This window comes from Psammomys obesus, unplaced genomic scaffold (assembly GCF_907164565.1).
Source record: "Psammomys obesus unplaced genomic scaffold, mPsaObe1.curated_primary_1811, whole genome shotgun sequence".
Lineage (NCBI taxonomy): Eukaryota > Metazoa > Chordata > Mammalia > Rodentia > Muridae > Psammomys > Psammomys obesus.
Genome location: NW_026596091.1, coordinates 10574410 through 10601605, shown reverse-complemented (window position 1 = coordinate 10601605; position 27196 = coordinate 10574410). Strand labels below are relative to the sequence as shown.

Here is a 27196-nt window from a genome sequence, read left to right as displayed (position 1 = left end):
CACCCACTTGCTATGAGACACACCCACTTGCTATGAGACACACCCACTTGCTATGAGACACACCCCCTAGCTCTGAGATCCCACCCTCATCAAACAGCACATTTCACTGCTGGGTGGTTTTTCTTAAGGTCTTCTGCATTAAGCTATGGTCTGTCTCCTGTAGTTTGTAATACTGTATAAAGTAAATATGGAAGAGTTCTTCAAATGGTTAAGTGTAGTCACCAGCTTAGCTTCTATTCTCCAGGTAAACTGTCCACAGCACTTCATGCCACATAGTTTCTAGACCATTTACCACTCTGGCTGGGTAGCAAATGGTCTCTCTCTTATTTGTACGTCTAAGCCACCGATGAAAGTATTTTCGTTTTTTTCTTTCTATGATGCCAACCAAATTCTAACCTCTATTTCTTTTTTGGACTGTATACTTTTAAATCTGAATGACTGTTAAGGTTTTTTTTGTTTTTTGTTTTTGTTTTGTTTTGTTTTTCTGTAAGTTGAGCAATATTCAGATTTGGAAAGACCTACAGTGCTTTTGGTGAAGCTCTTTGGGAAGAAATCCTGCTGACGCGGTGGAGACTGTGGCATGAGAGGGGCTGAGGGATGTTTTTGAGACACATGTTTATAGAGGTGTTTGTGCCATTAATTCCCATCAGGATAAACAGAGATGCTAGACTGATGCTGGGGGTTATGCTGCTGGAGGGTGGGGGAGGGGAGGGATCAGTTCCACATATGAACAATAATACAAAACACACCATCTGCACAGTTCTATAACAACTGTTTTGCATTGTTTAGATCCCAGAAAATGATATTTCCAGTCACTTGCCAACTAAACTCACTGGGAGAAAGGCAGGTAGGGCTGAGGTGACAAAGGAGTGGAGGTCTGGGGAAGCTACCTGAGTCAGAGTTAAGTGTTCAGTAGTTACATGTAAAAGAGAATTCTTCCCCCATCCTCTGTTAGCTATCAGTGCTATCTAAGACTCATCGGGGAGCCACACAAAGTAAGCCTATTTCATCTTAATATGGGAATCCTTCAGATAGTTAGGAGCGGTAGTCATCAACTTCGCTTTCTGGGGAAATTTTCCTCAGTGTCTTCACAGAATTCCTCAGCAGCTCAAGAGATGCAGATGCCTCGCATGGACCAAAAGATTAAAATGGCCTTTGAAGAGAACAGCACCAGGGGCCAGCTGCATAAATAGCATAGCTCCTGTAGAAGCAGCCAGACGCATAGGCTTTGCTCACAGACTCTGCTAGCCAAAACCGCACACAAGTGGCTGAGCACTTTATTAGTTGGGCTTTTAAAGAGGAAAGAGGAGCTGAAAAGAAACAGCACCTTTGAACTCCTGGCTGTGGATTTTCATATGGACCTGGAACATATTTCATAAAGTTCTTGGAAAACAGGTGTACGTGTACGTGTGCGTGTGCGTGCGTGTGTGTGTGTGTGTGTGTGTGTGTGTGTGTGCGCGTGTGTGTGTGTTCTGGTTACCATATTTTAAACGGATAATATTTTAAACATGTTCTGACTCTTTGACTAATTTATCTGAACTACCTTATCTGAAAAGTCTATTCATCTTAACAGCAAACCTGTCATATAAAGTCAAAAACAATATTTACCCTTAGCCAAGGAATACAGGGGCCAGGCTGAGAACATAACTATTGCTCGCTGTAGGCTCACCACAGAGCGGCCTCCAAACAGAATCATTTAGAAATGACTTCAGGAGTCTGGAATACCAGAAAGGTGTAGGCAGGTACATTTCTTTCAGTCTTGCTAAGGCACTTCGCTTCAGCTCATACTTTCAACTGGCCGTGGCTTTGCCACCTAAAAATACCTCTTAAAACTTAGCTCCTTAACTTGTACTTGACATTCATGATACAATTTTAAAATAATTTGTAAAGTCACAGTAGATAGGCAGAAGTAAATATGGACTGAAGAGACATGAAATTATCTTTTCACCCAGATTTGTTCATTTCCCTTTAAATCTAACATAGCTGCTTTGTTACTGTCCAAATTAGATGGCTGTTCTATAGCTTTAAAAAAAAGCATATAATTCTTTACATTTATCTACTATTAAGTAACCAAGACTGATTTCGTTCTCAACTAAATGTCTATAAAAGGACTGAGGAAAAATGGTAGATCCCCAGTGATCTGGGAAATATTGAAAAATGCTCAAAGTTACTATCGGAAGTCCTTAATTTATGACTGATTATTGTTCTAAAGGAGTCCATTTAGGGGGCTGTGCTGTACAAGCAAATATATTCAGGCAAACACTCATTCACATAAAATAAAATCATTTTTAAAAAGAAAAGCCCATTTACATTTACAAAGTAATGAGTTTTTTTCTGTTTATCATTGCATTCCTAGAATCAAATACCTGCTTAGTCACCAAATAAAGTGGCTCTAAGTGTCTTCTTCACTCATAATGTAGTAGAGAGGTTTTAGTAGTATTTGAACAGTACTCAGCCATTTATTAAAACATGTATATATGCTTTATCTGAGCCTTCATTACATTGACCTAGTTTATAAATGAAGAACTGACGGTACCTTGAACAAGGACAGGACCACAGCTACTTAGGCTACACTGGAGTGTGAGATGACTGAGCTTTCTCTGGAGGGACAGCAGTTAGAATTGGCCAAGAGATGTAAAAGCTAGAACTGCCAGCCCTTGAGCGTAGCCCAGATGGTGGACCTCAGCTCCCTTTTCTAATTGCTACATGGCATCTTGTCCTATCACAAAATATAGATAAAACGCCCTCCATTGGTACAAAGCAAAGACTCAGACAGTAGGGACTTATTTTCTTTGTCTTCCTTCCCTTCCCTTCCCCCAGCTGTTGAATGACTTCCTCGTGGTTAATGGTTAAGAACAGGGCCATTCCTTCCGCAGCCGAAAGACAGGCCATCTCCCCTGAGAGGCTGCACCAAGGGAAAGGGGCCGCTCAAGAGCTAGAAGACTGCAGGGCCTGTCCACAGTGCTCACCACAAATCCTCTTCTCTTGGAGGAGATGGATATAAAGACTTTCTTAAGCCACAGTGTGTTCAGAGTTGGAGGGGACAGAGCCAGCAGTCTTGAGACCAACTGGGGAATCTGTACATGAGCTTCTCATTGTGGGTCCTTGGATTTTTGTGAAACATAACCCTGGCACCGGACACTGAAGAGTTCTGTCTGACTCCGGATACATTTAGTTCTCCAGAAAGTTCTCTCTTTGGCCATACCCTTGCCTTCTGAAAGCATCAGAGTCCATTTAATCCCTCTTCAAATATCTGAAGAATGCCAGCAATCCCCGAACATCCATAAATCCTCTCCAAGGTGAAATATCCCAAGTTAATTGTTCATTATATAACAAGGGTTCTAATTGCTCTCACTTCTTCTGCTCAGCTTTCTCTAAATAGGAAAATCTTGACCTGAGCATAATATTCTAGCCATGCTTTGACAAGGAGGAGGACAGAGGACTATTCTCTCCTTCGCTTGGAACGCTGCTCTTCTGCAAATGTGGCCTGAGATTGCATTCAGGTTTTTTGGCAGACACTATTTGTTGATGAGTCACACTGAAATCATAGTCAACTAAAACCCTCAGGGTTTTTTCTTTCTCTCTCTCTTTTTTTTTTTTTTTCACATGAATGACCGATAAGTCAGTCATACCTCTCTGGTGTTGGTATCACAGCTGAGTTTTGAACAGAAGAATTTATGTGTATCAGTACTGAAGTTAATCTCCTAAATTTTGCTCAAGGGTTCTTCATGCTGATCCCTGAGGTCTCGTTCTTAACAGCTCTGATTATGCTATCCTTGCCCAGAGCTGCTGATGGACCTCCAGTCCTCAGAGGACCGAGTCCTGACAAATCACTGACCATGGGGGCTCAGAGTCAGTGATTTGCCGCCATGCTCGGTGTCATCTTCCTAATTCCCTTCTTATTAACCAGATTCTTTCACTGCAGGCTCTCCAGCCAGTCTGAGAGGTGGCTTTCTATATATACTTCTCCACAGAATTCTCTTCTCCACTTTTCAATTATTATCCTTAAGAGACACGAGTTAAAACTCTCAATTAGATTAGAAGGTCCTTAAACACAAGTACATAGAGGCAACTAGATACATCCAGGTAACTAGAGGAGATAAGACCCAGTTTAGACATTTTTCCCCAAAAATATTGTTTGTTTTGGCAAGAAAATTATATTTAATTTTTTTTCCGGACAGGGTTTCTCTGTATATCCCTGGCTGTCCTAGAACTCGCTCTATAGACCAGTTTGGCCTTGAACCTGGGGGTCTGCCTGTCTCTGCCTCCTGAGTGCTAGGATAAAAGGCAGGCACCACCAGGCTGATATTTAAACTTTTTCCAAAATGGTTTCTCTCTCAAGTTTTCCCTCCGAAATCTAGGTGAGCAGGTGGAGTGGATGTTGGATTTGGCTTACTGGAAAGTATAGGTCTTTGGGAAAGAGAGGGACAAGCCTGGCTTTATACAAGCAAGCCAACAGCCAAGAAAGCTTGACCAGAGATAGCATCACGAGGCTTGTGCCCCAGAATCCTCAAACAACTGCCCGTGCCATCAACATGGTGAGAGTGTGGTGAGAGCCAAAATGTGAGGCACGCTTCCCAATCATTTGCAGTGACACTGATGAAAAACTAAACAAGATCATGGAGTAAACCTTTCCATCCACCTCACACTGTTTCCAAGAGGTGGAAATAGAAGTGAGTCTTCCCTCTGTGGCAGGCCTCTGGCAACTAGGAACAGAGCCTGAAGTTTGGGTTTGCAAAAGAGTGGAACCCATGACATCATGTTTGTGAAAACTTATACTTGTCAGCTATCTGCCTGGGGAATCTGTCATCCCGAATGGCGAACTTAAGAGGCACTTGGCAAGTCCATTCTCAAACACTCTGCTTGCGTGCCTTACACTTGATTCTCTGCCATAAAAGAACGTTAAATCACAAAACAGCGAAAAGTTGTCATCAATAATATCAACAGTGATAATTTCAGTATTCATTTGTTTGATAAATATCTATCTAATGGCAGGCAGCACGCTGGACACCCAGGTAGTGTTTCTGTAGGTGTGGTCTGCTCTTCCTTAAGGAGCTCACAACAGAAGTGAGCAGAGGGTGCTGGGATGCACACATGATATGCAGAGGGTGCTGGGATGCACACATGTGAAGCACATGCACAGTATACCTACCCCTGAATTTTGGTAAGAGGTGGAGCCTATGCAGAGTCCTTAAGGATGAATATGAATTATCTAGTCATCCATCTATCCATCCTTCCATCTATCCATCCTTCCATCTATCCATCTGTCTATACATCCATCTATACATCCATCCATCTGTCCATCCATCCCTCCCTTTCACCCTTCTTGCCTTCCTTCTTCTATCCATCCATCCATCCATCCATCCATCCATCCATCCACCCATCCTATCCCATCCCATCCCATCCCATCCCATCCCATCCCATCCCATCCCATCCCATCCCATCCCATCCCATCCCATCCCATCCCATCCCATCTATCCATCTAAAATATGATTGAGGGAGAACTTAGCTAAGTGAATGAGAAGTAGAACTTGATGGAGATGATCAATAAAGAGTCACTCTTAGCTTTCATGTTACCAGAAGGTGCCATGCAAGCTTCCAAAGGAGGAAAGCAACCCCCATCCTGCCAGCTATGATACAATGACCAGCATGACATAATAACCCCATAGGTTTTGTAGGGACACATATATCTTGGTGGTAACCAACAGCTCTCTAATTGGACTTAAGACCTACTCTACAAGTAGAAAATCATGTCTTGTATTGGAAACCTAGCCAGCTACCCAGGGCTAGTGAAGTCATAGATCTTAGAGAAGAACTTATGACCACCCCTTTACTAAACCAGCATAATCCCTAACTACAGTCTAAATATTTGTCCTTAGACCTGTAGATAAATGTAGTCCTCACTCTTCATCAAGGAAACTTCTCTTTACAACAAACAGAGACTATTATAGAAAACCACAACTAATCAAAATGCAGAGCTGTAAAGCCGAGTCCCAACTGATGATGGATCTACAAAATAACTCCCACACCTAAGGCTCTGGGATCATTGCAGAAGAGGATATAATGATTGTAAGAGCTGGTGGACCAGGAGTTTGCTGTGAAAGTGTGTCATCTAATAATGTCAGAAGATACACCCATAAAGTCTCACCAACAGAACTGCCTGAACATGAGCTAAACAAGGACAACAACATTAGAGAAGCTAAAGCGGACTGGGGAAAGCCCAGCAGGCCTCAACCTACACAAAGAACAACTAGGGAATGTGGAGAGTGGAAGAAACAGTCTTCCCCAGGAAGAAGCACACTGATTGGTTATCTACTACACAATAGTCAGCTTTGAAAGCATCCATACAAGTAACATTACACAAACCAAGCAGGTGGTAGGTAGGTATTTAGGAAGTATATGTATACAGATATACATTACCTATATTATGTAACAACATACCACATAACAATTAAAGGAAAGAGCAAGGAGGGGTGTAGGAGAGGGTTTGAAGGGAGGAAAAGTAAGGAGAAATGATATAATTATATCATAATCTTAGGAACAGAAACAATTTTAAAACATTGAAAGAGTTCCTTAAGTTAAGGAAGTATCAGTCAGAAGGTCTGAGTGAGGTGGAGCTCGGAGTGGTAGGAGTTATTTCACAGACACCCTGGAGGTTAGAGCTACGGTAATGGGGGCAGAGGGTGGGAGGGGACCCAATTCTCAGAAAAGGTTGGTCATGCTTTAGTAGAGAATGGGGTGGCATTATAAAGGGATTAAGGGATCACTGAAAAGATGTAAGCCAAGAAGGGACATTTCATATCCTAAAAGATCCTTCAGCTGGGCTTGGTGACTGACAACTTCAATACCAGCTCTTGGAAGGTACAGCTAGTAGGATAGCTGTAAGTTCTGGGCTAGTCTGGTCCATACAGTGAGTTTTATAGCTGTCAGATGTACATAGCTAGACCCTGCCTCAAAATAACAATAAAATATTCTTCGGACTACACTATAGGGAAGAGACTGGAGAGCAAACATGACAGTACAGAGAACACTCAGGAACATCATAATAATGTATGCTGATGAGCAATGATGATGGTTTGCATCAGGACAGTTAGGGGAGTGGAGAAAGTAATGCCTTTGAGCGACTCTCAGTCCAGAGAGGGATAGGACCTAGCAATACTCTCTGAAGGGCCTTTTGCCTTTCTGAGCTAGACAGCAATAGCATTCTTATAGGTTTTATGAGGTAGGTAGGGGGAGGCAGGTTTTTTAGCTGAGAGTGTAACAAGGGTTCGAGGAAGAGTCTTTAATGTATTTTAATTTTTAAATTTGTGGGGCAGTGAGTAGCAGGGGTAGCCAGGGGACATGAGGGCCACAGCGGAGAGTGGAATGTAGGTTCCAAAGATGACACTCAAGTCACCAGGCTTGCGCAGCAAGTGCTCTTATTCTCTGAGCCGTCTTGTCAATCCCCTAGGGAGGGTCTCTGACTGTGGAGAGAAGCATCAAAAAAAGCCACTGCAGGAATGTAGGAGAATTAAAGAAAAACAGATTTCTGGGGACACTTGAGGGACATGTTGGAAGGGGAAGATATAGAGATGATCACATTTTCTCCAATTCCACTTTAAAACAGAGGAGCCTCCTCCAATGGGAGCCAAAATACACAACAGCACGAATGTGGAGGCAGGCCATCGGCGGAAGCCAGCGAATATCACTCGTAATAATTTTTGACCTAGGATATGAAGCATAAGGTAGCACCAACAAATATTACTGAGGCCTGGGGAAACTTTTGCTCTGCTGCTAGTTGCAGGAGAGAGGGGACACGAAGAAAAATGTCTGAGGGATCAGCAATATGGCTCAACAAGTAAAGACCTTGCCACCTAGCCAGACAACCCGAGTTTATCCCTGGGAACTACGTGGTGAAAGTTGTCCTCTGACCACCATAATCATGTAGTAGCAAATGCCCTCCCCCCACTCATCTCTCATCTCTCCTACACACAAATAAATAAATGCAAAAAATACATGTAAAAAGAAAGCATCTTACTTGACCCATAAGACTTAAAAAAAAAAAAAAAGTGTGACAGAGAAATGTGTTCCTTTGCTTTTGTGCGCATGGTCAAGAGAAGCCAGATCTGGTGCTCAGAGATAAAGTGAGGTGTGGCAAAGTGCTGGGCAGGCCCTGGCACAGCCCTAGTCACTTGCGAGTGCAGCCTGCAAATCCTACTCCTTAATAGGATGGCTAATCGTTAATTAAAGCATCGGTAAGGTTGAGTCTTACAGTTCGCTGGAAAACGCAAACATTTTCATTGAAAAGGGACTCACTGTCCGGCTCCAGTACCCTCGGTAGATGCCCACCAACATCGCCTTCTGCAAAATCAAATCTCATAAAACCCTGAGTGGAAAAGTGTGCACTGTGCCATGGCTGAACTCTGGCACTCCACGACTCATTCCTACGGGTGCAGCTTTTAGAGTTGAAACAGGATGCAGAATAGAATAAGGCAAGGTGATGTGTAGGCAGGCTGGTGCCTGCCTAAATTTTGAGTATTTGGGAGGCTGAGGCTGGAGGATAACTTGAGCCCAGGAGTTTGAGACCAGTCTGGGCAACACAGTGGGATCCCGACTTTGGAAAAAATGCAGCAGAGTACAAAACTCTCACAGGCGAAGGTCCCTGAACCCGACATAGCTCTTTCTGCCCGACACTTTGGAAGATTTCACTCTGCTCGGACTCAGCCCCACTCTCTCTGCCCTTCTCCGGCCCAGTCAGTGCATGCCCTTCTCTTGGTCTTGGTGCCTCCTGTGGACAGCGCTGCTTCCAGGGTCCCCCTCACTTGTCATTTTATATACTTATCTTTCTGACTGTGACAATGCAATGGAACTCAACACACTGCTACCACAGGTCCCATAAGTAAGTGAGACTGATTTCTAGGAATGCCTCAGGCCTTCTGAGAGTGTTTCCGAAACGGCAGCATTGATGGATAGAGTCATCCCTTTCTAAGGCCTTCCCCTTTCCTATCTACACCCATAGCCTTGATTATCGCAACCAAGTGTCATAGCTTCAAATGTCATCTGTAAACTGTCAACGTCTCTGAGCTCTAATCCTCCTCGGTGTCTGCGCTTGGATGTTAGGTAGGAAGTTCACACACTTAGTATGTCAAAATGAGCTTCTGTTCACCAGCACCCCTGCTTCTCAGCAAGTGGGTATTTTATTCTCCCGGGGGCACACATATTTCCCTCCCTCCCTTTCCTGCTCCCTCCCTCTTCTCCACCATCTCTGTGTGTGTGTGTTTTTCTGTGTCTCATATCATTTACCCAACCTGTCAGCAAACTCTGCTAGCTTTTTCTACAGAAGAGAGCCAGAATCCAGCCACTTTGGCCCCCTCCGCTGTCATCCTCTGCCCATCTAGCCTCTAGAAGATCTAGCCTGATTTTCTGCAATGCATTCCTGATGATTCCCAGTTTCTCCTTCACCCTGCTTCCCTGTTTTGTCTTTCTTAACAAGCATCTTAAAAACACATTATATCAATAATTTGATCAAAATCCCCAATAACTTCCAATACCACTCAGAGTAAAAACTAATGACATTATAAGTAAATCGGATTAATTGGTCTTGAAAACTGGAAATACTCTTTATGTTTGTTTAGTATAAGAAGATGGTGGAAATAATTACCTGACTTTAATTGATCTGGGAGTGACGTTGGAGCAACCTAGGCTATCTATATTTGAGACATTACTTGTTTTCCTACTGTTCTTCATCACCTCTCAGCTCTCACCCACTTCCCTGCATCTTGACCTCTGCTTCAGCATCTGTTGCCTCCCTCTTCTCAAAGTACCAGGCCAGCAGGCCCAGTGTGCTTTCCTGAACAGCCCTGCAGCTCACACTGTCTTTTGGAATTTATTCTACAGTCTTCACAAGGCTCTAACTTGGGGCTTCATCAAAGCATTCACTCCTTTCTGCACATCCTCTCCCCTTTCCTCGCTTAGCATTTTTCTTTACACTTGTCCAAGTCTACAGAGATTAAAAAAACAAAACAACGGGACATGGTGGCACACGCCTTTGATCACAGAACATGGGAGGCAGAGGCAGGCAGATCTCTGAGTTTGAAGCCAGTCTGGTCTACAGAGCAAGTTCCAGAACAGCCAGGACTACACAACAAAACCCAGTCTCAAACAAAACAAAACAAAACAAAACAAAAAGCCAATGAAACAAACAAGTAAACACAACAGTGAAAACAAACATTCTCTCTGCAAATTAGGAGGTTTCTTCCCCCAAATATCTATAGAAAGAATGAACCATGAATATTTTGAAAATATCACCACTTAGTAAACGTGTAATATAAAACATAGTAAAAAAATTTGTTTATAGTTACTATCATATAATTCAGCTCCAGTTCAACAAATGTATGTTACACATCTACTTCTTAAAGAAATCTGTGCTGATAGGAGCTGTCGGGGTGGAGTGGGGTGGGGGTGGTATCCACAGCTTGAATACAATGATACAAAGAACAATGGCCCTCAATGAGCAAAGGCTGTGGGAGTGGAAGAGGTAGGAGGCCTTTTACAATAGGGAGAGAGTCCCCTAAGTTCCCACAGGCTCCCACCTCAGGTCAGAGCAGCCACTCCTACATTGTCTAATATGAGGCGCCTTCACAGTCTTGTGAGTTCCCAGGATCTAATGTCCTTAATCCCCATTCTGGTTTCGAGGGCTCTCTACATCTTAAAACTGCCTCAGGGGCTTGAATGCACCTGACTCCAGGCATCTGCCTCTCATAAGTTCTTCATCACTAAGCCTTAATATTTCCATGACTCATTACAAGAGCTTGATATTTTGCGATCTGATTTCTCAAAGCTTTTGGAATATTTTGACCAAATATTGGCCAAAGGTAGAGCATCAGCTAGAACAAGCACAAAGCAAACAAATGTGAAGCAGACTTTTTACGAAAAACTAAGTGGGGTATTATTTCGTTGAAGGAAAGATCTGCTCAGGTGCCTTGGGAGATGGCTAGATACAGCAGGTAAAATGCTTGTACAAGCTTGAAGACTTGGCTTTGGATCCCCAGCACCTGCAGAAAAGCTGCACGTGGTGGCAAGCCAGTGATACTACGTATGGTGTATGTGCTGGTATAGATAGGCAGATCCCCAGTGCTTGCTGGCTAGCCAATCTGGCTAAACAGGTGAGCTCCAGGTTAGGTGAGAGGCCCTATCTCAAAAAATAAGATTCGGAGTTATAGAGGAAGACACCTGACATTAACTTCTGGCCTGCACACGTGTGTGTGTGTGTGTGTGTGTGTGTGTGTGTGTGTGTGTACTTGTACACACATACGTGCATATATGAACACACACACAATCTACTCAATCAGGCATTTCTTGACTGGACATCTATGTTTGGGCTCCCTTTTTCTGTAGCCTCTTTAAATAATTTTAGCCAATAACCCCTGTGTGGGTTTTGTATAAACTGAAGGCACTTTTTTTAATAGGTGTTATTATACATTTTTAGCTGTCATCCCTAAGGAAAGGGAAGCTGAATGTAACCAAATCGCTGTATGTGACTGTACATAACATTCTGCCGCGATGGCTGAGGGTGAACTTCTAGCTGACAGACACAGTAATTCGGTAGCTAACTTAGAAAAGCTTCTTTGAGTAGTCACCAGCTAGGTAAAAGGTGCTCTCTTCCTCTCAAAAATCAATGCTCATGCTCAATGGTACCAGAAAGTTGCATACTCCTTCTTACAAAGCTTATTTTCAATCAGTGGTTCCCAGCCTGTGGGTTGTGACCCCTTTGTGGGTCAAATGACCCTTTCATAGGGGTCACCTAAGACCATTGGAAAAGACAGATATTTACATTATAATTCATAACTATAGCAAATTACAGTTATTAAATTAATTTAATGGTTGGGCTCACTACACCATGAGGAACTACCTTAAAGGGCCACAGCATTGGGAAGGTTGAGAACCACTGTTTTAAATCACCTGAGGCCAGTGTTAAGTCTTCACTTATTGTAAGTATTTTTCCAATATAAGAAAACATTCATTTCTTAACCCAAAGTACATAATGCAGCCTATTTCAAATTATCTTTCAGGCTGGAAGTTCTCTACAATCCTTAACAATCACAGAACAGTCTAGGTTTAGTTTTGTCTTCTGCTTGATGAATTCTTCTTTAACATTCTTTCTACTTATTTATTTGGGGGGGTACATGGCCCAGCACATGTGTGGGAGGCAGAGGACAGTTTGCAAGAGTCAGTTCTCTCCTTCCATCATGTGTCCTGAGGATCGAATTTAGGTCATCTGGCTTAGCGCAAGTGTCCTTAGCTACTGAACCATCTCGACAGCCTTCTTTTCTACTTTGAAGTTATATTGGAACTTAATCATATCGATAATTTCAAGGTGAGCTCATTATCCCAGCTCGCAAATTGGCTGGCTCATCACCTATTTGACCCTGAGTCACCCTGACCCACCAAGTCTCCATTTTTATGTCTATAAAAGGCAGTTCATGTTGATGTCTCATCAATGGAGTTCCTTTTTGAGACAGAGCCTCTCCAAATAGCCCTGGCTATCTTGGGGTTCACTGGGTAGACTAGGATGGCCTCAGGCTCATATAGAGATCCCCCTGCCTCTCCCTCCCCAGGGCTGAGACTAAAGATGTGCATCACCACACCCAGCTTCTTGAAAAAAAAAATACGATGCAGTATGCTTTCAGGGTTTTTCCCATGGGAAGGCTCACCATCATGACTTAACCACTGCCTCTGTTGGTGAGACAGGGATGTGTAGATGTCAGTCACTGAGGACAAGAGCAGCTAACCAAAAAGCACTGCCTACGAAGCACTCCTACTCCTGCATCCTACTCCTACTCTCTTTTATCACCCTTTAAAAAATCCCAAGCATAGTTTAACACATAAATGTAAATACATGTAAAAACTTAATTGGCTTTTCATCTCCTGCATTACAGACCTTTAGCACCAGAGATTAGAAGCCGAACTTTTCAGTATCCTAACGCAACAACCAAATGCTTGGACCTTGGAGGGCATCTATACAACATATTTGGGGGACTAATCCTACCCTGCCCCAGGTTACTAAAGGATTCAGTCCATAAATGACCTCTCACCCAGCAGGCTGTAGGATCACGAAAGAAAGGAGCATACATGGTTGCATGACAGTCTGAGTTCAGTCTCCAAAGTCCGGGTAAAAGCCAAGAATCCCAGTGCTGGGAAGATGGAGGTGGAAGGATCCCCAGGGCTTTTGCCTAACCAGTGAGCTACATGTTCAGTGAGAAGATCTATCTCAGAACACAAGGCAGGAGTGATGTTGGAAGACAGCCACTGTTCTGCTCTGGCCTTTACATACATGTGCACACATGTGCATGCACACAAACACAGACACACATACACACACACAAAGATATGGCCCTACATTACAGTTGTTGTTCACTCAGGAAAACTCCAGAAACTGAGCCACTGTGATTTTTAGGAATAGCACCCCTTTGGTGACATTTTTCACCTCCCACATTGTTTTATTTTCTCTTATATGATACATTTTATTTATTCTTAATTCCTCGACCCCAACCCACCAATCGCTGCATTAGAATCTAAGTTTACATGAGGGCAGGGAAATTCTAAGTCCAGTTCACTGTTACACCTCCAGAATCTAAAATGAACCCTGACACACAGCAGCTCAAAGGTTATTTAAGTGACTGGGAATGTGGACATTATTAATCGTCCTTCTCTAAATTTGTCTTCTATTACTGCTGATTCAGTTTCTCCATGTCAAGTGGAGTCACTGCCTCTCTTGCCCTTCCTAAGCCTCATTTGTTTCTTCCTCGTTTTCAACTTAAGAACATTTTCTACTCTTTTCCAGCTTATTCTATCACCCATCCCTCCATTCATCCCAGTTACATATTTATTGACTACATGATCAAACCAATGTCCTCAGTGCCAAGGAAATGGTCATAAATGATATTGGCAAAATCCCGACCCTTGTTAGCCATTGTCTATTCAAGGACTGCTCGGAGACCCAGCTCCTCCTTGTGCTTCTGGCTCTGCTTACTGCTGCCTGTGACTTTACTCTCTTCTCTGTGGGTGTGATGTATTCATTATGCTCTGGAGGGGAAAAAACAACACTATGTGGCTCAGTTGGTTGGGATCCAATTTTGTGCAGAATTCTTTTAATAACAAGACAATGGACCAGGGAGAGGGAGAGATGGTATCTGCACCATCTACCATTGCTTCCAGTTCACATGATCAAAAGTCCACTTCCAGGAAGCCTGGAAGACCGGGGGACCCAGAGTGATTTGCCATCTCTCTTCACTTTCCTACATTTTCTGTTCCCAGGGGTGATATAAGGGGGCCTCTTGTCATCCTGAAAGAGCCTAATTAACCTGTCATTTTCTGCTCCAAGGTTGTTATCATCTACTGCTCTGTCAAATTGACTAAGCCCCCAATTGACAGGGTCTTGAAATCAAACCACTGAAGCCACCTGAGCCCCAGACCTGTCTGTGCCTTCCACTGTGGCTTCGGCAGCGCTCAAGACCTCCATCGCAGCAGTCCCCACACAGTGCTCCGTGCAGCTCTGGCATCCTGGCAGGCTGGAATTGGAGTGCTACAGAAAGCAAGCCCATGGCCAGACAAATTGAACTGAAGGCCATGTTCCCTTTTCTCTCACTGGTGGACAGAGCAAAGGATGGGATCTGTGCAACTTTGTTCAACTTTGCTCAACCCAGATGTAGTTGTTTGATTTTGCTCACCAAAATTTCACGTGTTGGAAACGTAAGCTCCAAATTCATAGGTTGATAGTATTTGGTGATGGGGACCTTGAGCAGTAGTTGGGATTACTTTGGGGTGATGGGGTGAAGGATAGAGATGCAAGCCAGCAAGGTTGTTTTGTCAAAACATGTGGGGTGCCCTTTACTTTAACATGCTGAGCAGATGTTGGTATCATGATGGTGGACTTTGCAACCTCCAGAGTTGTAAACCAATGCACGTCTATTCCTGAAAATTGCCTAGACTCGGGGATTCTGTTACAGCAACAGAAACTAAACCAGGACCCCAGGTTGTGTTTCCTAGACTAACTTGACCATTAAATCTGTCCGTCTTGAAGTACCACTCAGGAGATATTGTTTCTGAGGAGAGAGCTGTTTGGAAAATGTTTTTCATCTTCATATCATCCAAATGAATAGCAGCAAATGGCTTTGAAAAAGTGAGGCAAGAGGGAGATTCACAGCAGTTCTGGGCTGTCACTATTAGAGCAAGAACACAACTGATGGGCCAAATACTAGGTTTCAGCTTAGAAGACAGAGTTATTCCTGACTCTGTCCCATAGCTTACAAAATTTGTTAGGCAAATCATGCTACTTCTGGGCAACAGACTGGTCTTCTGGGTAGAAAGGATGCCTTAGAAAAAACCACACCCCATTCCTTTAATCTACTGGCAACCTTAGGAAGTCTGAGAGGCAGGGTAAACTTTTTGGTTTAAAAAGTAATCTTTGGGAGCTGAGGGTATGGTTCAACATAAAAAGTTTGGTTAGCACGTTCAAAGCCCTGAGTTCAACCACCAGCATTCCTTTCCTGCAAAGCAGTCTGGGTAGATTAATGCTCCTAAGTTTAATATATATATAATTTATTTTTATTTTATGTTCTTTGGTGTTTTGGCTGCATGTATGTCTGTGTGAGGGTGTCAGAATCCCTGGAGCTGGAGTTACAGACAGATGTGAGCTGCCATGTGGGTGCTGGGAATTGAACCTGGGTCCTCTGGAAGAGCAGCCAGTGCTCTCAACTGATGAGCCATCTTTCCAGCTTGCACCTAAGTTTTTAAGGTCCTCTTTCAGGTGTGCTTTGCTGATGGCAGCATGAGACTCTTGAGAAGTCCAGCTCTGGGATCTCAAAGCTCACATCCAGATTTCTGAATGAACCCTGGAAACCAAATTATGTCAGGGTCATAACTACACCTTCCCACTGAAGTTGTGAAGTCATATAAAATTCCAGAAGCTATAGATCTATGAGATTATTAGCAAGCAAGAAATGGAACTTGAGATGTCCTATTTGAAACCCAAATTACTCGCTTGCTTTTCTGAACACTGTACCATGTTTCCAGTGATACAACTCGGTGATTTGCAGTGTTAAATGCAAAATTCACTGTAGCTCAGCACAGCCCATGCCATTCAACTCCTGTTCTAGAGTCACAGAGGAGAGATCACTTCTCGATGGATTCTAGGGGGAGAGCCCCTTTGGCTCTGGTCTTGAAGCAAGGCTCTCTTTAGCTGGCTAACTCAGAGTTTAGGGGAGAAATTCAGCAGTGTCTTACTGTTGTAACTACTGCTCTAGGGGGCACTAAGCTGAATGCATGCTTTCTTCACCATCAAAACAGAAGTCTGCTAAAAGAATAGGATCAGCTAACAAACGTTTACAAAGTGGATTTAAAAGATATCTGTCCATTGTAATAACTGATAGAAATTGTAGTCTCTGCATCAGTGACAACAATATTCATTTAGTATTGTGTGTATGTGTGTGCACATTGGTGTTTAAGCGCAAGTGTACATGTGTGGTAGCAGGGGACAAGCTTAGATGTCATTCTTGAGAGGCTATCTACCTTCTCTTTTTTAAAGACATGGTCTCAGTGGTCTGTAGCTCACCAAGCAGGCCAGGCTGTCTGGCCAGCAAGCCCTCAAGATCTGCCTATCTCTGCCTTCCTGGTGCAAGGATTACAAGTGTGTGGCACCGTGCCCAGCTTTTTTTTTTTTTTTATGTGGGTTCTGGGATGAAAAACAGGTCCTTGTGCTTGGAAGGCAAGCCCTCGATTGACTGAGCTCTCCAGCAGTTTAGACCGCCCTTCCATTACAGCTCGGTGACACCACAGTGGCTGAGCTGTCAGTCACCTCTGAGCAATTGTGGAGCCGTTGTACTAATCCAGTGTAATATGTTTTAGTGAGCAGGCCTCTGCCATCTGGCCACTACCACTATCTTTCCTTCTTTATGGATACATGTGGCCCAGCAGCATTGAGATGCAGAGAGCTATCATGAGCCTGTGCGTCAATTCCAAAGCAGTTTGAGAGGTCAGACCATTCTCTTGTTTTTAACACAAAGCGTTCTCTGCGTAAGAAAACAATGAGCCCAACTTATCTTTCTCTTTCCTGTCCTAGTATCTTTGGAAACGTCCACAGTGAAAGCATATTAAAGGCTTACAATATTAAGTGAGCCTTCAGGATTGTTAACGAGGATGGAAACAGGAGCAAGCCATGTCTCTCTCAGTTCTGGTTCCAGTAGCATTGTTCTTGAGTGCTTTGGAGGCGAAGCCACGGGAACAAGCCGTGGGGCGCTATGTCAGAGAACGTCAAGGGAAAGAGCAATTCCCAAACTAAACTTTACATCATGCTCCGGGCAAGCAGATCCTCTGCCAACCCAGAGTCAGGACCAGGAGCACTGAGAACAGTGAGGGACACCCAGCAGGGACTCAGTAGATGTTGGCTAGATGCTGCCATCTGGGAAACTTGTGAGTAGTTGTCTAAACGGCTGCTGCAAGTGTGCTTATCTCAGTGACTGTAGCCCGGTGTCGTGTGCACTGGATGTATGCCCGCACCTAGCTCCCACTCTCTCAACCAGGGTGCTGTTGACATCTTGGGCTAGATAATTCTGTTCGGGAAGGAGCAGGGAATGCCCTTCCGTGCATTGTCTAGGCCTTAGCTCTAGACCCTGGTTTCCACGCACTAGATCCCAGTGGTGCTCACCAATCCTCATAGCACAAAAATGTCTCCAGACATCACTAAATGTCCTGATGTCAGGGCACTATGTAAAATAACCCCTGGCTGCATCTAGTCTTTATGTGCATGGTAGCTATCAGCATTGGAAAGATGACACTCTTACCTCTCTTTTCTCTCTCTCTCTGTTGCCCTCACCCTACTCAATATTTCCCTTCTTTATTTTTTAATTTAATTTTTATTTTATTTATGTATATGAGTGTTTTGTTGTACACCACAAGTGTTCCTGGTGCCCATGGAAGCCAGAAGAGGGCATTGCATCCCCTAATACTGGAGTTACAGATGGCTGTGAGCCACCAAGTGGGTTCTGGGAATCGAATCTGGGTCCTCTGGAAGAGAAGCCAGTGCTGTTAACTTCTGAGCCATCTCTCCAGCCCTCTTTCTTGTCTTTGAGTCAGTATTTCACTGATTCAGATCAGATCACTATTTGATCTAGTTGTTGAAAGCATTAGAGTCTCTTGGTCTGCTTTCATGTAGTTTGTTGTGTTCATATACTTAGAAGCACTCTCCCTGGGTGCTTCTATGAAAGTTAAATAGACCTGTTTCCCCTCTCTCCCTGCCCAGGGGAAAGAAAATATATATGAATTGGACCATTGGCTGGCAAGGCTGATTTACACAATGGATGTGGCCCGACTTTGGGGCCAGGAAAGAGAATAGACCCACATCCCTAAATGGAATTTGTGTGTATGTGAACCTCAAAGCATCCTTTGTGTTCAGAGGAACTATCTTCCTTTGCCTGCTACACATTCTTGGAACCTTAACACCAAACCTCCATGATTTTGTGTGTGTGTGTGTGTGTGTGTGTGTGTGTACACGAATGTATACACGTATGAATTCATGTATATGTGTGTGGAGGCCAGCGGTTGATGGCTAGCATCCTCTTTTATCACTTCTCCATTTTCTTTGTGTCTGTGTAGTGTACATGTGTGCATGGGTAGTATGTGTATGCATGTACATGTGTGTACACCTGCCTGTGGAGCATAGAGGTTGATGGTGGGCACATTCCTCCATCAATTATCCACCTTATTTGTGTGCACGTGTGTAATGCACGTATTGTGTACGCGCGTGCGCGAGTGCGCGCATGTACGTGTGTGTGTGTGTGTGTGTGTATATATATATATGCGGAGGCCAGAGGTGGACATCAAGTATCTTTTGCTGTGATTCTCAATCTTATCTTTTTCACTATTAATTAGTTAGATTCGCTAGTTGGCCAGCAGGCCTTGGGGATCTGTCATGCTTTGTAGGTGACAAGGATCTGAGCTCAAATCCTAATGCTTGTATCTCAGGCAGTTTACCAGCTGAGCCACCTCTGAGGCAGCGTTTCTCACTGAACGCGTGGCTCGCCCCCTTGGCTAGAGTGGCTGGCCAACCAGATCCGTGGATTCTCCAGTTTCCACCTCCAGCACCCTCACACCCAGCTCTGGGGGGGGGGGGCGGTGGAGGGACGTCTGAACTGAGGTTGTCAGGCTTGCACTTCACCCACCAGCTCACCTCCTGGACCGTCTCCTCATGGCCCTTTCAGGAGCTTGTCTCTCCCCTTGGCTCTGTTTTTGTTTACTACCTATTTACATTATGAATATCAGGAAGATAACAGGATGTGCTTCGCAAGCAAGCTGTCTCCACAAATCAGTAAATATCTCTGCTAGCTGGAGGGACCAACCACCTTTAAACATCCCAAACAGAGTGATGGTAGGTATCTGCTCTTTCTTGCAAACAAAAAAGCAAAACAAAGCAAAACCTAGAATCTTAGAATTCTGACTAAAATCCAGCCAGTGGGCAGTCTGCTTGCTTGAGAACAACTACACATCCATGTCCAAGAGTGAGAAATAATTTATGACAAAGCTCACGAAAAATTCTAATTTCGTTCATGTTGCGACAAGTAATAGCTTTTAGTTCATGCTTTTAAAAAAATGTGGGCTGGTAACATTTTTCCTCCTCACTTTCCTTACAGTGTAGAGTTAAACAGGTGTCCTTACCTCTCCTCCGGTGCACGGAAAAGGATTTGAGTATCTAGACGTGCAAATAGCTCCTTTCTTGACAATGTCATCTTCCAGGCCAAAAGTAGCTGAGCAGTTTGTTGCAAAGTACTTGTAAGGCTGCCAGGTCTTCCCAAAGTCCTGGGACCGGTCCAGCACCATGGCGGCAGGCCTGGGAGACTTGAACACCATGATTAAGTGAGTGAAGTAGAATTCCGCTTCCAGGTCTAACTGGATCTTTTCTCTGTGTACATCCTCCGCAGACTGCCACCAGGTCCGGGGGAACCTGAACGAGGAGTCTGCCATGGCGGAGGGCAGGTGGGCCAGGTGGGAGTGGGCAGCGTTGCACTTGTCACACTTGGGCTGCCGGCAAGTGAGATCAGTGTTCTCGCTGTAGAAGCAGAACAGTTCCGTGGCATTCTGACCACAGGTGGTGTCAGCGCGGAGTCGCCTCCCCAAAGCCAAGTTTCCCATTCGAGGGTTGCAGGCCTTCTCGCAGCGGGAATTTGCTCCAGCTACTCTGTTCAAGCCTGAGGAGGGGGAAGCATATGTCATGCAAGACATACAGGAACGGGAATGCCCTCCGGTGCCCCCGTTTCCTCAACAAGAGTCAAGGTATCCTCCGAAGACCCTGGGCCTTTCTATAAAGAGAAGAACTTGCCTAACTGGACCATGAACACTATCATGTACTCACAGTGATTCGTGTATTCAAGAATGTGTGCGCTTGAAAGATAGATGACAGTGTGTTCCTGTGTGCAACTGAATGTGTGTACAGGTGGGTGTGTACATGTGTGCATGTGGAGTTCTGAATAACTTGGCCATTGCTCCTAAGGCTCCATCGACCTTGTTGCTTTGAGACTTACCTTTATGTGCTTGTGTGTGTGTGTGTGTGTGTGTGTGTGTGTGTGTGTGTGTGTGTATGTTTACTGCACACGTGCAGGCACATAAAGAAGCCAGAAGAGGGTATTGCACCCCCTGGAACTGGAGGGACATATGGTTGTAAACCACCAGACTCCAGTGCCAGGAACAGAACCCCTGACCTCTGCAACGGCAGCAGCTGCTCTTCACCACTGAACCATCTCGCCAGCCCTCCACCTTGTGTTTTTGAGACAGGGTCTCTCCCTGGCCTGGGATTTGCCAAGTAGGCTAGACTGGCTAGCCCATGAAATCTTCAGAGGTACCGGTCGCTGCCTCTACAGTGTTGAGCTGTAAGTGCACTGCCACACCTCGCTTTTTTATGGGGTTGCCAAGGACTGAACTCAGCTTCGTGGCAAGCATTTTGGCAACTGCGCTAGGGGTCTCCCCGTTTCCCTCATGAGATATATACACACACACACACACACACACACACACACATATATATGTATATATATATATATATATATATATATATATATATATATATAATGTATCGACTAAAGGAGTAATTCTCTAGGAAAATTATCTCAAGATATTTAATAAATATACAGTAGAACTTTATCTCATGTGGCAAAGTTATAAACCACTGGATCTCAAATGTGTGATATCCATGTCTAATATTAACTAAATATTAACTATGAAAAAAAAAAAACCTCCAACCCTCCAAACTGCCAAACGACAGCAAAGCTTATTGTAGCTGCTTTCTGCCTCTTGAGTGCTTCTGGCTGTGACAGCCTGTTAGCGCTCCCCTGTTTGCTTAGCTGGACAGTGCTGACGGTCTGGCACACCAAGTACACCTCTAACAACTGTCACAAACGGAACACCTTTTTAAAGAAGCAGACTCGGCCTCCCGAAGTTCCAAACCACCGTAAGGCTTCCAAAGTACTTAGAGTGATAAACAGTACCCGCCTAGTCACATTCTGACTACACGTCCTAATCCCTTAATTCGGGTTTGCCATTTTAGTTATGAATACCTTAGGCAAGAATCGTCCTCTTAAGAAGAATTAAAACACAGAGGAAAAGAAGGAAAAGGAAAACCAAACCCCAAATTCTGGCTAATTGGATGTTTCTGCCTAAGAGACAGAACCTCTGGGCTGTTATCATGGGGGCATTGGATGGAGCCAAATGACAACTTTGCCTGGAAAGGGGAGATTTTACCCACTGACAATCATCACCTCCCAAAATAAGGGGTCTCCTCAGGCATTACTTTTTTGGTGTCAAATGAAAATGTGCATTATGCCCTGACTCTGTTTGCTATTGTTCTGATTAGCAGGCACAGTAGCTGCCTGTGGCCAGAAACACACAAACACACACTGTGCTATGACTCACCTATGAAGTGTTTCAGGGAGAAAATCACTTACTGCCTGTACAAGTATCTTTGATTTGCAACACTCACCTTGTGACGTTTATTTACAACCTTTTGATTGCTCCCATGATGGTTTTTTGTTTGTTCGTTTTGTCATAACATGGTTTTGTCATAAAGGGAAAAGTTTATGAAAAGTTCTTTTGGGTTGAGGGAGCGTGGCCGTGCAATAAACAAAAAGGAGTGTGATCAGGAAGAATTCAGGCGATGTCTTTAACAGTGAGCCGTTTGACAGATTTTGGAGGGGATAATGAGTGATTTCAAAGTTTTTACACACTAACAATTTGACAATAAATAGTTATCAGTGAGCAAAACCAGTGGGGACCCCTGAAGAACTGACTGTTAGGGGGGCGGGAGTACACCCTGCTGGAGGACGCAGATTCTCAAGCCTGGAGTTAGTTGCCAGCAGCCCTGAGGAGACAGTGGAAGAGCCAAGCGAAGAGATGCCTGCCACAGACTCTCAACCTTTCAGTTTTAACTCACACTGCCCTTTCTGGAGCAAGTCAAGCCCATCTGAGGCGGGGATAAAATCAGACTCCTTCACAATTTCCCCCCTGTACCCCACTGTGCTGTACTTAGCCCAACTGAAAACCAGGTGGCCTGCCAGAAGGGAGGGAGAGACACAGAAAGGGCCTCCGGGACTCAGAAACAGGGAGCCTGGAACCGGTGGCCTAAGGGCAGTCCAAGAGAGCCAGGACCAGGGGGGGGGGGGGGGGGCATCTGTCCGCTGCCTGTAGTCCAGTTACTGAGCCAAGGAGCAGACCCGCCTCCGGCCTCCTGCAGAGCCTCGGCCAGGGTACCGATTCCCCAGGGCGCTCAGCCAGCTCTGGGTAATCACCACCTGAGTGACCACCCCCCATGGTCCCCAGCTCCGAGTTCTAGCAGCCACCGCCCCGGGAAGAGGGCGCTCACCCTCAGCCCAGGTGGCCCTACCTGGTTCCCAAGTACATGGAATGAGACCCGGGGAGGTGGTGATTGCTCTAAATGAGAGCGGTCTCAGCCCACGCAAGCCCGGGGTCTCTGGGCCATCCCTCCTCGTCACTCCTTAGGCCATGGAGAGCCCGGGGATGGCGAGCTGGGTCCTTTGTTCCCCTCACCAAGCGCAGAGGCAGTTTCTCTCCCCTCCCACCCCCGTCCCCCAAGCCAAACCCAGAAAGAAACACTGATCTCCGTATCTCTCGCAGGGCGTACCCAGGATATCTGCTTATTCAAAGACTTGTGTATCTCAGTTGCAGAGGGGGAAAAAAATCAATAGTGTTTGAAACTGCGGGGTCGCGGGCAAAGGAGACGGAACATGGCCACTCGCTTCATTCTCGGTAGCCGAGCTCTGGGCTCCCTGTCCGGGCTCCCCCTCCATCCCCCAGTCCCCGAGCTGGAGAGGGCAGGAGCAAGGGAAGAGGGGTGGGGGCCCGGCCGCGTCACCACCCACCTGCGGCCACCGCCGAGCAGCCCCAGAGCAGCAGCAGCCGTGCGCAGCTCCCCATGGCCGGGCAGCGGCGGGAGCGGGTGGGCTGAAGCGGCAGCGGTCCTCGGGAGCACCGGGGGCTCTGCGGTCCTTCCTCCTCCCGGGGCGCCGGGCTCGCTCAGCGGGCGCCGTGAGCGCGGAGCCGCGGGCCGGGGCCGCGCCGGGCGGCGGGGTGACCGTCGCGCACCGGCCTGGCGGTGCCCGGGCAGCTCAGGAGCGGCGGGAGCCCCGGGACCATAGCCGGCCTGGCGGCTGCCGGCGGAGCGGCCGTGAGGGCGGGCGCGCTGCTCGCCCGGGGCTCGGCGCCCGCGGCCGACGCTGAACTTTGCGAGACCTTTCACTTCCCGGCCGCCGCCGCCGCCTCCCGGCCGTCCTCCTCCGCTCTCCCCACCTCCTGCGGCCGCCGCGGCTCGGTCCCGTCCTTTTCCACGGGCAGTTCCATGGGATGCATTTTTATTGCACCGACGCCGCGGCGCTCCGGTGCCAGCCCTCCTCCTCCCCTCGCACCTCCACCCCTTCCTCCCGCCCGCCCCCCGCGCTTGACAGCCCGGGCGGTGCAGGCGCGCGCGCGGTCCGGCCGGCGTCGCCGCCGCCCCGGGAGGGGGTCCCTGCGCCCCCCCCCGCCTCCGCGCGCATCTCCCCACCTGACCTCGTGGGTGCCCTCCAGCACCCAAGGGCCTCTCCCGGGAAACAGTCTCCCACCTTCCCGGGAACATTCCTGAGAGCAGTTGACTCCCTCCGGATCAGGTCAGGGCATGCCAAGGGGCTTAGAAAACCGCGAAACAGGCGAGCTACGACTTTCCAGAAACCACCCAGCAAAACAAGCCTTCACCCCACCACGCCACGGAACCCATTCTCTGCGAGTCTCGCGCTCTGAGTTCGGAACCCCCCCCCCAAGTTCAGCCCGTGGGGTACTGGCACCGGGCGTGCCAAGTGCAGCCCAGCTCCCAGCTGCTGCCTACAGGAGCTGAAGGTGTGCTGGTTCCAGGGTAAAGGGTGTTCTCTCTCACCAAACTCGAGGGCCTGGAAGACCAGGATTCCTCATCATGGAGTGGACTGTTCGAGGACATCCCAGTCTGGAGCAGGGGTGTAACAAAGAGAACGCCTGGGTCCTCGGTGCATTCACATTCACATGCCGGGGAATGACAAGGTTATGAAATATCTTATGGGGAGCAATTTAGCAGCAACCACAAGCAGCTAATTGTAGCTCAGGGCTGGTGTTTATGGAGGGAGATTAAATAGCACTTCAACCTGCCACTGAAAATATAGTTCTCTGGAAATATAATTCTGCTTACACATCCAAGGAAATTGGCAAAAGTTAAGTCGAATGCAGTTTTGCACTGCAGCATTTAGTGTGTGCCTTTGAATATTTTCCAGAAAATTAACTGCTTAACAGATACCATTCAGTTATTATAAATCATCAGCGTTTCAGACGGGTCCAATTAGGGCGTTAGGGACACATGTAGATGTTATTTAAAATGACCCAGCTGTGAGCATATAAATTTCTATCTCCCGAAAGGAACTGAGTTGAGGTTAGCATAGACACTTGGGAGGTGTTAAAATTATTGTTTTGGCCAATACTGGAAGTGGCAGACGACATGGGAACCGTCAACAGCTTCAGAAAACAGACTCTGTGAGCTTTCAAATACTGGCAACAGTGGAGCCTTTGGCTCTCGCATATAATGCCCCTGATGAAGTTGCTAAAATGCCTCTCCAACTGTTCTTCCTATTAAACAAACGACAGGAAATTATAACAGACTAAGGCTCTCAGCCCAAATATTAGCCAAGAGAAAAGGAGAGAAAGACAGTATTTACTATTAATTTCTGAGTCAATATATTAAGTCGAGGCAGAGTTAATCCATGTCTGATTATGAATTTTAAAAGCATTTGCTGTCTGCACCAATGCTGTGTGCTTCCCTGATTGCTTTGCGACTGTTTTTTTTTTTTTCCTCTAATAAAATAGCAAGCTCCTTAAATGGCAGTTAGACACTTAGTCGCTGCAAGGCGAAATTATGTTTTTTTTTTTTTCTGACATCACTCATTATTCTTAACTGAAAACACCTGCCAGACATGCAGTAAATGTTCACTAAATGTTTTGACTGAGTTATCTCAAAACCACTGTTATATACTAAGAATAGAAACCGAGAAGAGAGCCAGTGAAATAAGAATGATTCCCAGTATTCTGGAGGGATGTCTGCTCTCTATATCAATACTTTGTGTGTGAACTAGCTCAAGACAGAAAACAATGAGCATTCTAATAAAGGTTATTCGGGTGCAGTGTCATGGTTCCTGCCTGAAATCTCAGCACTTGATAGTAGAGGCAGACAGATCCTGCTTTCAAGACCAGCTTTGCCTCATAGCAAATTTGTGGCTAGCCAGAACTACCTGAGAACCTGTCTTGAAAAATAAAAAGTGCTTATTTAGTATAAGTTGTCACAAATTATATTTTCACTTTGCGTAAGCACCCAAAAGAGCTGATCAACGTAAAAGGAAAATGTGCTCAGGGGTGAGGACATCGCTGATTATGATTCCATGGGATGAAATTTTCAAGAACTAATTCAGAATTTTCTAAGTGTTGTGGATTGGGTAAATCACAGGATTCCAATAGCGGGTTTCCAAAAGCTGTAAATTGACAAATTTAACGCAGCACATGCCTGATAGGAAGGGTGATCATTGGAAGGGTGTTCAGATGGCCTCTGATATCTACGATAGAAGGCTCAAGTCCACACACCAAAGACCTCGCTCACGAGTACCCCTAGGTCATACTTGAATTTCAACTCCACTCTCAGTGTGTGCTTAAGGTGCTTTTCTGGGGCCCTGAAAATAACAAATAGAATAACAAACTCAAGTGGAAGAGGATCCTGTTGAGGAGAAGGAGTAAACCAAGGCAGCCTAGGAATCAAGAGGACAGTGAAACTAGAACAACAGGCATAGAGACAAAAGCATTCTCAGCAATGTCCACCCCTCCTCAAAGCACTGAGGCCTTTTAGTGCAGAGACAAAGCAACGCAAAGCTGTAAAGAGACTACTCTATAAAAATCCAGTACAAAAACCTAATGGCCAGAAGATATTCAGAACCAGATGGGACCCGGGGCCCCAGCGTCTCACCCCACAAGGAGACCTGCTTTCACTATGAAAGCTCTGCCTGTTGGCCTTGCAAATGTTCTACAGTGCATTCCAATAAAAGAAAGAATCAAGAACATCCCTTCTATTTTCAACACTGCTTTTATTTAACTGTGGTGTTTACCTACTTATAGGTATTTGCAACTCTACAGAGAAAATACAAGTTCTCTCTTTTAATTGTGTGTGTGTGTGTGTGTGTGTGTGTGTGTGTGTGTGTGTGTTGAGACGGGGTCTCATGAAATGGCCTAGGTTGGCCTGGACTGGAATCCTCTTTTAAGAACAGCAGGGTTGGGGGCTGGAAAGATGGCTCAGAGGTTACGAGCACTGGCTGCTCTTCCGGAGGTTCTGAGTTCAATTCCCAGCAACCACATGGTGGCTCACAACCATCTATAATGAGATCTGGTGCCCTCTTCTGGCATGCAGGTATGCATACAGACAGAACATATATATTGTATACATGATAAATTAATAAATCTTAAAAAAAAAAGTGAGGTGGTATGGCTGTTAAGGAGAGCAGTCTGTCAGTAGATGCTAACTTGGTAAACACATTCAGAGAATGTTTTATACCTGAACAATTACAGTTTTAACCCACTAAGTTCACAGGTTTAACCAGTGTCTATCTTGCTGTCTCCCAAATCT

At 45.6% G+C, this 27196-nt stretch overlaps 1 protein-coding gene across 2 annotated transcripts in view; it reads right to left on the bottom strand.

Moving 5' to 3' along the window:
• The window catches only part of Ntn4 (netrin 4), a 105404-nt gene extending 81572 nt beyond the window's left edge, over positions 1-23832 (bottom strand). For both annotated transcript variants that reach the window (XM_055627979.1, XM_055627980.1), the window contains exons 1-2: positions 23400-23832; positions 19690-20219 (exon numbers count right to left, since the gene is read on the bottom strand). In XM_055627979.1, the coding sequence (XP_055483954.1) occupies positions 19690-20219; positions 23400-23454 (585 nt within the window). In that variant the 5' untranslated portion in view covers positions 23455-23832. The remainder of the gene's footprint in view (positions 1-19689; positions 20220-23399) is intronic.
• Between the last annotated feature and the right edge of the window lie 3364 nt (positions 23833-27196).